The sequence below is a fragment of the Danio rerio genome, chromosome 21, assembly GCF_049306965.1.
Source record: "Danio rerio strain Tuebingen ecotype United States chromosome 21, GRCz12tu, whole genome shotgun sequence".
Classification (NCBI taxonomy): Eukaryota; Metazoa; Chordata; class Actinopteri; order Cypriniformes; family Danionidae; genus Danio; species Danio rerio.
The window spans coordinates 26,345,165-26,358,108 of NC_133196.1; the positions used below are offsets into that span (position 1 = coordinate 26,345,165).

The 12,944-nt window shown below is 34.5% G+C and overlaps 1 protein-coding gene across 2 annotated transcripts in view; it reads left to right on the forward strand.

Moving 5' to 3' along the window:
- Nucleotides 1-12,944, forward strand: part of jam3b (junctional adhesion molecule 3b) — a 179,699-nt gene that overhangs the window by 32,023 nt on the left and 134,732 nt on the right. For both annotated transcript variants that reach the window (XM_073934885.1, XM_073934886.1), the window contains exon 4: nt 8,230-8,344. In XM_073934885.1, coding sequence (XP_073790986.1) covers nt 8,289-8,344 — 56 coding nt within the window. In that variant the 5' untranslated portion in view covers nt 8,230-8,288. The remainder of the gene's footprint in view (nt 1-8,229; nt 8,345-12,944) is intronic.

Genomic DNA, 12,944 nt, shown 5'->3' on the forward strand with positions numbered 1-12,944 from the left:
AATTTACTCATAATCCTATTATCTGCATAACTATATTGTATATACCTTGTCTAAAGCCTCAGTCACACTGCACTTTTCGCACGTAGATTTGCATTCATACTCATGCGAATGCGTCAGACTGGAAACGCAAGCTTGTGCGACAAGTAAAAGTCCCTTTGAGGCAAGTCATTTCACTCAAGAGCCATCTTTGAAAAACGCCTCTCGGGCAGTATGCTGGAACTTTCTATCTAAAATCAGAAACATCAAATTCTCCAAAACTGTTAGCCAAGCTTACGATTACATTACATATTTGGAATTACCAATAAAATTAAGCAACAGCTGTCTCATAAGTTTCCTTTCTAATCGTTTGAATCAAACAAAATCAGCATTTTTTCAGGATGCTCGAGCTAATGTGCATGCGCTCTCGAAAGGAACGAAATCACAACTTCTTTAGCAGCAGTGGTCTTTAGAAGTAATCCACAACTTGGTCTTTATGATGAATCTCCTCCAGAAATGACAGCAACTTTTACAACTGTTTACAGGTTTGTGGGCATTTGAGTAGTTGCTGTCAAAAGATGTGTGTTTGACAGGATGGACTTTACCTCGTGTTCGTTTCATACAGATTACACAGCCAACAAACTTTTTTTTCAAATGCACTCAGTTCATTTAAAAGTAGAGATTTCAAGCTTTATGTGGATATATTTCTTATGTCAGTACTACAAAGCAAGTATTCGCTAAGATTCCAGTGTGTTTGACCACAAAACTTGTCGTAATAGCACATGTCTGGTACAAGCTTCTCCGCCGGAGAAATGTCAGTCTATAGAGATTGCTGGTAGGCTAGATTGACTACAACACAAGGCTTTTATTCACCATATTGACTGTTACACTTTTTCCCATTCAAAACTGTATGAGTGACATACAGTACATGTATGAGAGAGTCTTGTGTATTCTATAGTCTTTGGACAGGTTTCGCAGTTCACTGCGTTGCAAAATTCAATCTTGGTGAACTCTGATCTGCAAAATCACATGACGTGATTGTGTGAGACCAATAATCATAGATCAAAACATGACCTCTCTGGACAGAAATTTAAAATATGCACCAATCGCTCACTTTTTAAATGTGTAATAGTCTTGTTTAATCTCCGAACGACCGAATTTTGCATGTTCTAACTCTAGTGTGACCGCAGCATTAGCCTCTCGTTGTTTTAATCAACAGTGTGATATCTGAGCATTTTTTTTCTTTTACCTTGTCTTTGTTTTATGTTATTAATGTTTCTGGACTGTTTAAATAAATTTCCAGTTCTGCTGCATTGGAATCCTCCACCTATAGTTTTCTAATTTGCTGTTATTTATAGAGCCAAAGGGAGAAAATTGTCAGGACATTTTCTATATTTCAGTTAGGGATGCATCAATACATATGAAAAGGAATTAAAATATTAAGGATATATATATATATATATATATATATATATATATATATATATATATATATATATATATATATATATATATATATTAGGGATGTAACGGTATCAGAATTTCACGGTACGGTAATACCTCGGTATCAATGTCACGGTACGGTATTTATTGAATCATTTACAGGAAAAAAACAAAACTTATAAAAATACTCCAAAAAAGTGCCAAAAGTGTCAATGACATACAAATTAGCCATCTATCTGTAAGCTTTGAAACAGGAACTTCAATTTTAATAACAAAAAAAATATTAAACCATGTAAAAAAAATTTAAGTTTTTAATTTAGTATTGTTGAAAACTCATCACATTCAACATTTAATCACTCACTCACTTAGATAGAGATGGGTTTAAAGGAAAATTATCATATAAATATAATCTGGTAAAAGCTGGTATCTCTGGGCATTTACAATGTCCCCTGCAACAGAAAAAAAACCTCTCATTTGGTACTGAGGTTTCTGGGACAAGAGAGATATGACTTATATGACTTATTTCTCGAGCGCCGAAAACGGAGCGTTTCGAAAACGCTGGAGAAGCCGTTTTCATTCTAAAACGCTGCTGCTCCGTCTCAGTGTGGATGGGGAAAGACGGATACATCTGAAAACGGAGGCAGGGCTGCAAACGTTCGCCTATCTGATTGGGGCTTTTCCTCAATATTAAGTAGCCCACACACAGTTCAGTCTCGCATCCTCTTCTTGTAAGTTCAGACTTCGCAAGTTTGATCAAGGCTGCAGTCTCCCCCTTCTCAGTTTGATATGAAAAACATACCGAGGACACGCGTGAATCTTCAAAGGGAACAGTGTACTTTATAACTTCATTCACATCACCTTGGCTACGTTGTTTCACTTTCTCATAAATAAAATGTAAACATGATTTAAGGAACTGCATATTTCCTTTTTAATATTAGAAAACTTAACAGACAGCAGAAATGTTGAGGCGCCGTGCTGCATATATGAGCGTCACCTTCACTGTGTGGATATTTATAACAAAACGGAGCCGATAACAACTACCTCCTTTCAATTTCAGTGAAAATACGAAACGCACCCTCTCTTTTGCTGAATATCAGTTTTAATAATCGACAATTATAAAAGTATAACATACAATAAGTTTATACATTGTAGGAAATAAAGGCAAGCGATCAGTCAATGTACCTGGATTAATCATTAACTTATCTTTGCGCTTAACCAAAACATGTTAACGTTACCCGTGAACAAGTAACTTAATAGATTCCAATGACCAAAGTCAGGGAATTGGCCTATGTCGTTAGATAAAGACAACAACATGAATGAAATATCACGTTTAGCAAATATAGTGAGATTAGATCCAGCGGGAGATGCTTGATGAGCAGTCCGACAAGCAGAGCTCTCATCTGGGTAGAAATGCTGGAGCGCTTGCCCGAGCGTGTCTGTGGTCACGTGATGTGCGTTTTCAGCGTTTTGGTGTGGACGGAGAGCAGTTCAGAAACGCTGGGTAAAACGCGAGTGTGGACGCGGATCGTTTTCATTCTACAACGCCGTTTTAAAACTAAAACGCACTCTTGTAAAAGGGGCCTTAGAGTTTTACAGCTCTTTTTGATCCCCGCTTCTAGCAGCACACTCCATTTCCGCATTACTGGATCTGTAGCGACAACAGACCGCAAGGGATGATGGGGATTGTAGTTTTCGCTACCTCCCGTTCGCTTCATTCGCCTGAGCAAATTTTCTCAGAAGACCTATAGTTTTACCGAGTCATGCGACTTCGGTAATATCGGAAAAAATTAATATTGCGGTATGACGGTATTTACAATACCGTTACATCCCTAATATATATATATATATATATATATATATATATATATATATATATAAGGGATTAAAATATTACAAAACATATTATTTTCTAGCCTACATAAATATAACAACCATACTTTGATGCTTTCTTCATTTCGGGGGGCCTTTTCAGTTCATTCATGACATTTTGCTTTTGTATAATGTTATTAATATTAGCAGTATTTTTTATTATATGCATATTTATATTTGTTTTATTAAAAACAAGCTTAGGTTTGCCCTCCTGTCAGGTTTTAGACCATATGGGGCACAGCATGTGTATTTAGATATAACTCAGTTTTTTGAACACACTTCGTTATTATTGTTCATTTATTAGTTTTCTAGAAATTAGAACTGAATTTAGAAACAGTTTTGAAACAAATCTTTGCGCTTAACAAACGAAATTGATTATTTTTAGGCTGATGGATGTCTGTGCTACAAGGTTTCCCTATCCATGAGAGCGAAAGTGAAAGTAGATAATGAAGAGGCATATCTCTTATTCTCACGCTGTACATGCTATGTTTAACTATTTTCTTGCTAGTGAAATGCTCAGTTTTTCCACTTACACTTACTTTACGTCATGTAAATAGCAAATGTTCCATGGCGCGACGCTATGCAATACAGTATATGCGGCGCATAGGAGCGCCACACATGCAGGGGCGCTATTGTGCCAAAGCAATTTTTGAAATGATCCTTATTAAAAGTCTCAAATAATAAACATAAATAAATATGTTTTGTTCAAAATGTTTATTTTGCATTTTATGTGAGTATGATATTGCATTTTATTAAATAAAAAATATACCATGAGTTGCATACGTAGGCACACACGTTTTAATTTAAAATCATTTAAAACAGCAGTCTGACAGCCAAGTGTAGTGTTTATGTAGATGTATTGTAACTGTTTAGATTTTTAAAATTTTATTAAAATAAGCTGTCAAATCACACATACAATACAGTTGAGGTCAAAAGTTATAAAATTAAACTGAAAAATATTCTTTATTTATTATTAATTAAGTAATTAATTGTATTGCCAAAATTAGAGGGATCAAGCAAACTGTATGTTTTTGTAAGGACAGACCTCAATACATTTCAGATAAAATCGAAAATAATATTTGGATTAAAAATTCCCCTCACAGACCCTGGTAAAACTAACACATGAACAAATAGTCAGAATATTCACATCTTTTGAAACTGAAATGTTTATTAATCCTTCTTTCAAGATCCATTTTTTATACCATTTACATGTTTTTATAAATGAATTATGTATCCTATTGATACACCAGGCCTTTTGGTAACTTTTTTGCTCAAAACTATTTTAATTTAGTTACAAAAAAAAAAAGTTTGCCCATAACATTTTAATAAAATTTCAGGCAGTTTGTCTTCATTTATTTTTTACACTAAACATTTTAGTCTTTTTTCTTATTTCACTTTTATGTAATAGCAGTTTCAGTCAATTGTTTATGAAAAGACAGACCTTAACACCTTGCATAAGATGTGATTACATTTCTGTGCCCTTTAGGACTCCCATATCTATCATGTTGTTTTCACAATTGTGCAAAAAGAACAAAAGCAAAGCATGTCAAGGTGCTATAATCATTTAGTGAGAAAAATAAAATTGAAAAGAAATTTGGATTGGGATGAGATGTAATTCTTTGTGACTTAACATGCTTAGTGTAATTATACTTTTACTACATGAGCGCAAAACTTGAACTCGCTTACCCCACAGTAAATGTGTAGTTGCACCCCTGTGTGTCAGATGTGAAGCGAGATATAAAACATAAAGACTTTGCATGAAATAAATAGTCCCTTTTTATTATCACTTTTTATTTTGATCTTACTCGCTTCAACACATTGTACTTGTACAGAATCATACAAGCCCTGTTCTTATATCTCTCTTCTGACAGATGTTTTGTTCCAATACTAATCATTTTGTTCTAAAATTAATCTTTGGCTTAATTAAAATGTGAATCACCCTTTATGTTCCAGAGTGAGTCAGCAAAATGAGCTCTGAATAACTGTTCATCGGGACATTACACAAAGGGACAAGTGCGAGACGCTCTAAATATAAGCCTCCACTGTGCTGGATGGGGCCGACCGAACAAGTTTTAAAAAATATCTTCCAGACAGACAGTTAAAGAAAGGCCAGTGGAGAGCATGTTAACCTGCTCTCATAAAGATATCAGGAATCGAGCTCTGAGTGACATGCAGGAACATTCATGCTGACTCGCAATCCCACTGGACAGGGGTCACGGCCAAAATGTGAGTTGAGATAGACACATACACGTCACCACCGCACATGTGTTGGATGCTCATACTGGGATAGAAGAGTTGAAGCCTTTGAAGAAAGTTGGTGGGTAACTTGTAAAGTCACAAACGAGCAATATGAGGTTGCAAATATTAAAACAAAGTTGCGCTCTTGAGATATTAAGCCATACTGTGAGTTTTAAAACCCTTATTGAGAGATATGATATAATGTGATAACATCATAAATGCATAGTAGATGATTGCTAGATGTAAGACTTAACTTTAAAATCACTAAAACAAGTTAGACATCTTGACATTAAAAGACCAAAGTGTCAAAAAAAGATATGAAGTCATAAATGCAGAATAAAGTCTAGATGTAAGATATAAAGTCACTAAAAACAAAATTGACATTTCAGATAAAAAGCCACATTGCACCTTATGCCTTTTATAGAGACCAGAGTGCCGCATTAATACATAAGTCATGATTTGTATTTGAATATTATAAAGTCGCAACTATTTAAACCGAATTGCAAGTTTGAGATTCTGGGCAATCCAGCACAATAAGGCACAAGACATGTTTGATGCGATTATTTGTTATTTTTAGACCAGTGCAACACTAATTTTCAAATTTTGCACTATATTGTTTTAATAGCAAATTTTAGCACTATGTGTACTCATGGGTGTTCTAGTCTAGAAAGGAGGTGTGTTGAGGCACATTGTTTCAGTGTTGCTATTTTGAAGAACTAAAATAGACTGCGCAATTGATCAACTGAAGCTGCTCCTAAGTCCGGCACAGAGAGAGTTAGTTATGTGCCTATGTGAGTTCTAACGCTTACACATTGCTTAATTAATACACACAGGATGTACAGCGATACACTTTTTTTTTTTACATAAATAAAATGTAAGGATTCAGATGTTACAAAAATTATTATTTTCTACATAAATATAAAAACTACAACCTCCATGCCTTCTTTATGTCCTGGGGGCTTTTTTCAGTTTATTTGCAACAATTTGCATTTGTATAATGTAATTATTGGTAGTAGTTTTATTAAACAAGTTTAGATTTGTCCACCTGTCGGGTTTTGGAGATGTATGCATCACCATATGGGGCATAAGAATAGGACGTAACACTTCGTTATTATTGTTCATTTATTCCTTTGCTGGAAATTAGAACTGAATTTAGAAATAGTTTTAAAACAAATCTTTGTGTTAACAAATGAAATTAAATATTTAGGTTAATGGATGTCTTTAGTGGAAGGTGTACAACGCCATTTCCTTTTTCTGTATAGTAAAGGAGTAGGTTAAAAGTAAAATAAAGAGAAAGTAAAGAGGACGAATGGAGGAGGCTTGTTCTTTATCCTCCCATTGCAGATGGTCTGTTTAACTGTTTTCTCGTTAGCTAAGCGTTTAGTTTTTCCTCTTACAAAGTCCACTATGTACAAGCAAATGCTTCATGGTGCAATGCAATTGACTCTTAAAGAGAATGTGAGATAAGACTCTGATTGGTTTAATGCACGTTATGCTCAAAACACACCCAAACTCATAAGCACAACCCTGTCAGAACATGCACAGGGCGCAGAGCATGTTTTCCATCCATAAAATAGCAAAAGAGGATTTGGACATGCACCCTGCGCTAGACTTGCCACCTAGATCATTAAAATAGAGCCCATTGTGTCATATTGTGAGATCTAAAGTCTCATTTTTGAGAACAAAAACTTAAATTGAGAGATATTAAATCATAAGATGATATCTATGTAAATTGCTAAAACAAAGTTGACATTTTGATATACAAAAGCTATATTTTGCCTCATATTCAAGTCCAAAATGTCAAAATAATAGAGATGAAGTCGTAATAGCAAGATAAAATGTATATGTAAGATATAAAATCAGGATTAATAAACCAACGTTGACATTTCATGCTTAAAAGCCACACTGTGCATTGTTTTTAGAGACCAAAGTGTCAAATTAAAAGATACAAAGTCCTAATCTCAAGTTGAATTGTCATTTGAGTCATATAAAATTGCAATGAAACAGAATAATACCATATTGTTATATTGTGATCTGAAGTTTTATTTTTGAGACCAAAAACACAAATAATGAGATTAAAGAAGTCCAAATTGCAAGAAGAAATCTAGATGAAAGATTTATGTCAAAGTTACCGAAACAGATTTGACATTTTGATAAAAAAAGCATGAAGTCCTAATCTCAATATAAATTTGTGTAAGAAGAATATGCTATTACAGTAAGTCAAATTATAAGTCATAAACCTAAATTGCAACTTACTGTGAGATCTAAAGTTTTTCAGACCAAAAAAATAAATAAAATTGTGAGATACAAAAAATCATAATTGCAAGATAAAACTAGATGTGAGATTTAAAGTCACAATTAATAATACAACAAAAGATTGAACATAATCATGTGAACATCATGTGTCAAACATCATAATCATGTGTCAAATATGTGAGATAAAGTTGACATTATAATGTAGATGAGAGACATTTTAAACCAAAGCATCCGGAAGTCTCTAAATCCAGTCCCGTCACTGGGGTAGAACTTGTTTGGTTGCTCTGGGCCAGTGAACAATGTAATTGAACTGCACCGTCCTCTCACTAGACAGCTTATAAAATCCTTAATAATGCTCAACATCCAAGCATATATTGCATTTAGAGAACAATTTGCCATTATTTTCTCTTCGAATATTGCATTAAAATGTTATTCTTGCTATTTCAGCATTCCTGCATGCTCTGTGCCAGTGATAGAGCAATTTTCTTCATTCATGTAATCCAGTAATGGAAGATAAATGGCTCAGCTTTATTCCTCCTAAACCATTTTCTTTTCAGATAAGGTAAAAGCATTCATTTATTTTCTCTGGTTGTGAAAACAACTAGAAATGTGTTGGATCCTCACTGCTGTTTATGTAAACTGAAATGAACAATAATATTTTGTTTGTTTTTCATTTGACAGCTGGTCCAGGATCAGTCTCAATTTTTGCTGCCAAAATGTCACTGACCTATGAAAGTGTCAGACTGGTCATAACACCTCAGAAGTCACAGTTATTCAGAATGACATCTGCCATCATTAGCATGTTAGAGAGACTAATGTAATGATTTTTAAAAACAAAACTAATTTGTTGTTCATTTGTCATGCATGCCTCATGGCAGTTTGGTATAATTATATAACAACATCATTTTTGTAAGATAAGAGTTTACCACACTTTTTAATAAGATTTTTTTGTCCTGTTCAGATTGGATTAATTGGTAACACTTTAGTTTAAGTAACAATGAATTCACACCATTAATTACTGGCTTGTTACCTGCCTATTAACTGTTTATTAGCACTTATAAAGTATATCTTATTGTCCAATTGTTGGAGTATTTAACCAACTCCATGTGTGTTTAATAAAAAGGTCAGGAGAGGGTTTTCTTCAATGTCAAAAATTGTAGTAATTTATTATATACATATGAATAATTCGATAAACAGAGCTCTGGTTCACATTACACCAAGGCAATACACAAATAACATCCAGGAGGTTCCCAACAACTCTGCATTTCCCTGACTTTAGTATTTATACACAATTATTATTAGTTTGGAGTTAGTATGGAGTTTTGGTGTAATTTGTCAATTGTCAATCATTTTGCAGTCCTCTGGCACCTGCACCCAAACATACTTCCTCTTTTCTACAAATTCTCTGCATAACTTTATAAGCATAAGACTTCTCTACTGCAAATATTCTGTGTTCAGCTTCAGCACATCTTTGCTTCAATATAGGAAAACTAAGTGAGAAGTAATTTTCAGATATTGATGCACTTCTGCAAAAATGCTTTATTAGTATGCAAAGCGTATCACACTCAGAGAAGTTTGGTTTATATCACCTAACCAACATATATATTTACTAAAAGTAAAAGAGACATAAAAGTAATAAAACTGTATTCTTTTTTCCTAACGCAATCCCTAATCAAAACCTATAAACCAAACTACTACTTTACAAACTCTTAATAGGCAGGTAATTAGTAGTTTTTTGAGCTAAAAATCTTAGTTAATGATCTGTTAATAGCTTGAATACATGATTTAAAGTATGACTAGATAAATTTGTGAATCTAAAGTCATGTTTTCGGTTGATAGCTTTCAAAACTTTAACCTCTTAACTGTCACCCCACTTTTTGAGTTATACATACTTTAAAGTATTTTCTCCCCACTTGACTTTTTTTCTAAACCCAATAGTCTAGTTGTTTATAACAAATATAAATTTGTGTTTTAGGCCATTAAGGCCATGTTTAAAGTCTAAATGAGTTATATGCATTCTTTATATGGGTTATATGTGGTTTTAGATCTTTTCTGAATACAAGTTTATTATCAAGAAAACCAAACCTCCAAAACCGTGAATACTCAAATTGTTGCTTTATTTTTTTATTTTAAGGGAGCATCATTAGGCCTACAATAGCATGTATGATTTCTGCCTATATGAATTTTCATTTGTGAGCAAATTAAAATCAATCATAAATAGGCTTTGAGTCATATGGGTATTTTACCATTTGTTTTTACAAAATAAGCATAGAACACATTACAAAAAATTGACGCAATAAAATCAAATCGACTGATAATCTTTTACCTGATTTTTTGTGATAAACTTATATCTGGAAAAGAGTAACAGGATATTTAAACAAATTTCCAGAATGTTGAACTGAAATCCACAATTTCCTATGAAAAAATTAATTATTATTCTTTTTTAAATTAATAACTAAACTTTGTTTTTCTTTTGTTTACAGATTGTCATGTTTAGTATTTTGATAAATAATAAAAATTATAAAATAAATAAATAAATATTAGTAGTAGTAGTTGTTGTGGTAGTATATTAGTAGTATTATTAATAGTATTATTCATTCATTTTCTTTCAGCTTAGTCCCTTTTTTTATCAGGGGTCGCCACAACAGAATTAAACTCCATGAATTTATTAAGCATATTTTTTTACACTGCAGATGCAATTCCAGCAAATAATTCTGACTGATTATTCTGACTGATAATTATACATACATAAATACATACACATATATATATATATATATATATATATATATATATATATATATATATATATATATATATATATATGTATGTATGTATGTATGTATATATGTATGTATGTATGTATGTATGTATGTAAGTATGTATATGTATGTATGTATGTATAATTATATTATAATTATATAGTACAGTTTAACTTGGCCTTAAACTTACCCACATTTTCACAAATTTTTTTCAGTCACATTTTTTCTTTTTCTTTGTAAATACATTGCAATCTCTCATTAAGGCAAATCGTGAAATGCTAAAGTATAACATGAGCATCCATAAATGAGTAGGAAGACATTTATTAATAAGACCATCTGAACCCCTCCATAAACATGCTCTCCGTTACTCATCTGAATTACATGAAGTCACGCTGACCAGGGAATGTAAGTTCCTCCTCCACAGCAGCTGCTTCTATGTCGAGGCATTGCAACTCTTGTGTATGCAACATTATCTGTGCAACTGTAAACTGCGTAGATTTGATGTCATTTCTGCTGACACAAAATTAATCACAACACCCTTCCCTGAGGAATATATGCTAAGCGTGCTATATATTGCTCACGATTTCTCAGAAAAGCCAGAGAGGATTAAAATGAAGATATAGTGTTAGGGATGAAAGAAAATCATGTTTGTAATATTAAAGAAATAAACATTGTGAGACTGTATGACTGTAAGTGATTTATAGGGACAAATGTTTAAAAATAAATAAATAAATTATTATTTATCAGTTGGCATTTCTGTGTGGAGTTTGCATGTTCTCCCCAGTCTAAACACATGCGATATAGGTGAATTGAATGAACTAAATTGTCCATAGTGTATGTGTGTAAATGATAGTGTATGGGTGTTTTCCACTGTTGGGCTCCAGCTGGAAGGGCATCCTCTGCGTAAAACATATGCTGGATAAATTGGTTTTTCATTCTGCGATCTTAACTGCGCAACAGACATGGCATCGCAATGACATCATGAACTTCCCGCGAGCACCGCATTAACATGCTGGACCCCCAGACATGCAACGCAGTGCTAGTGCCCATCATCCGGGGACAGGAAACCACCACATCCAGAAACGCACGGTCAGAGCGCCATCTTGAAAAGGACAACCCAGGCTTATTGTGGAAACATAGCCCTGCGGACGTTTCTGGAGGCAGCGAAATATGTCCCGGGAGGTACATATTTGTGCAGTTTTTGTTTCCGCGCTTTTTCACGTCTCAAACACCTCTTGGGAGCGAGCGCCATTCGCACCGTTCGCGCCCGCACTGTTCTTGCGCGAAAAGCAACCGATGGCCGCTGTCGAGCGACCATCTGTCCAACTGAGGGACTGAATGACTGAACGATCGTCTGGGCGAAAGGAAAGCAAAAGCCCTCGTCCGATTTTGACGTCACGAACTCACAAACTCATTCGCTTTTATTTTTTGGATTCTGTTTTTTCATCTGTCACAGCCGGCTGGCAAACCAAAAAAATCAAATGCGCACCTCCGGCCACGTAAATCAGGGTCTTCTGAAACGTCCGCGAAGCTACATTTTCAGAATGAGCTTGGGATGGAAAAGGACGTGCTGCACGACTGTGTTGCTTATTTACTGAAATTTGCAACTTTATGAGCACCGCTCTGGAGGACCAGACCCAAAGAACGCCAGGCAAGGAAGAAGCCCAGCTCCAATGTCTGCTGCCGCGTGTACACACTCTGGACCGAGAGACCGCTCTCGTTCGCTCGAAATCGCTGGATATCAGCAGGAGGAACCTTCATCGACTCTCTCAGAAGGCTGTAGAAGTCTCTGAAGTGAAAATTCTGCATCTTCTTGCTTTCGCTGTGCTTTTATGCTAAATTGATTGCAACAAGCATCAGGTGCGCAAGCTGACGCTGCCAATTCATTTGGCATTTCCAGGCCCGTTTACATACTTTATCAGACGATTGGCTTTCTGAACGAAATCCCCATACGTGGATTAAATTCCCCATTCCCCAAGTTCCCCATCCAAAGGGGAATGATTATTACTGTAATTTTGCAGATTAAATAATGTGTTTATATTGATTAATTCATGTAATTATGCCCAAAATTTCTAAAACATTCCATGTTTTATTATACTGATTATCAGTATTTCTGAGCACAATACAGAGCTATTTCCTAGCTGCTTTTTCTTTGCATAAAACAAATGTGACTCGCTACAACTGACATTCTCTACCTGACTCATTCTCCACTGTAACGGGACGCTGGGTGGCCTGTAATTGAGTTAATGTTTCATTAAAACATTGCCTTCAGACAAGATTACCCAGAATACAACATATTTATGGCACACGGAGTCGAGGTGCATTTAAAAATCATCATTCAGTTCTTTCATTGAGAAAAACATTATCAAAACAGTAGTGCTCCTGCCCTCGAGTGAAATT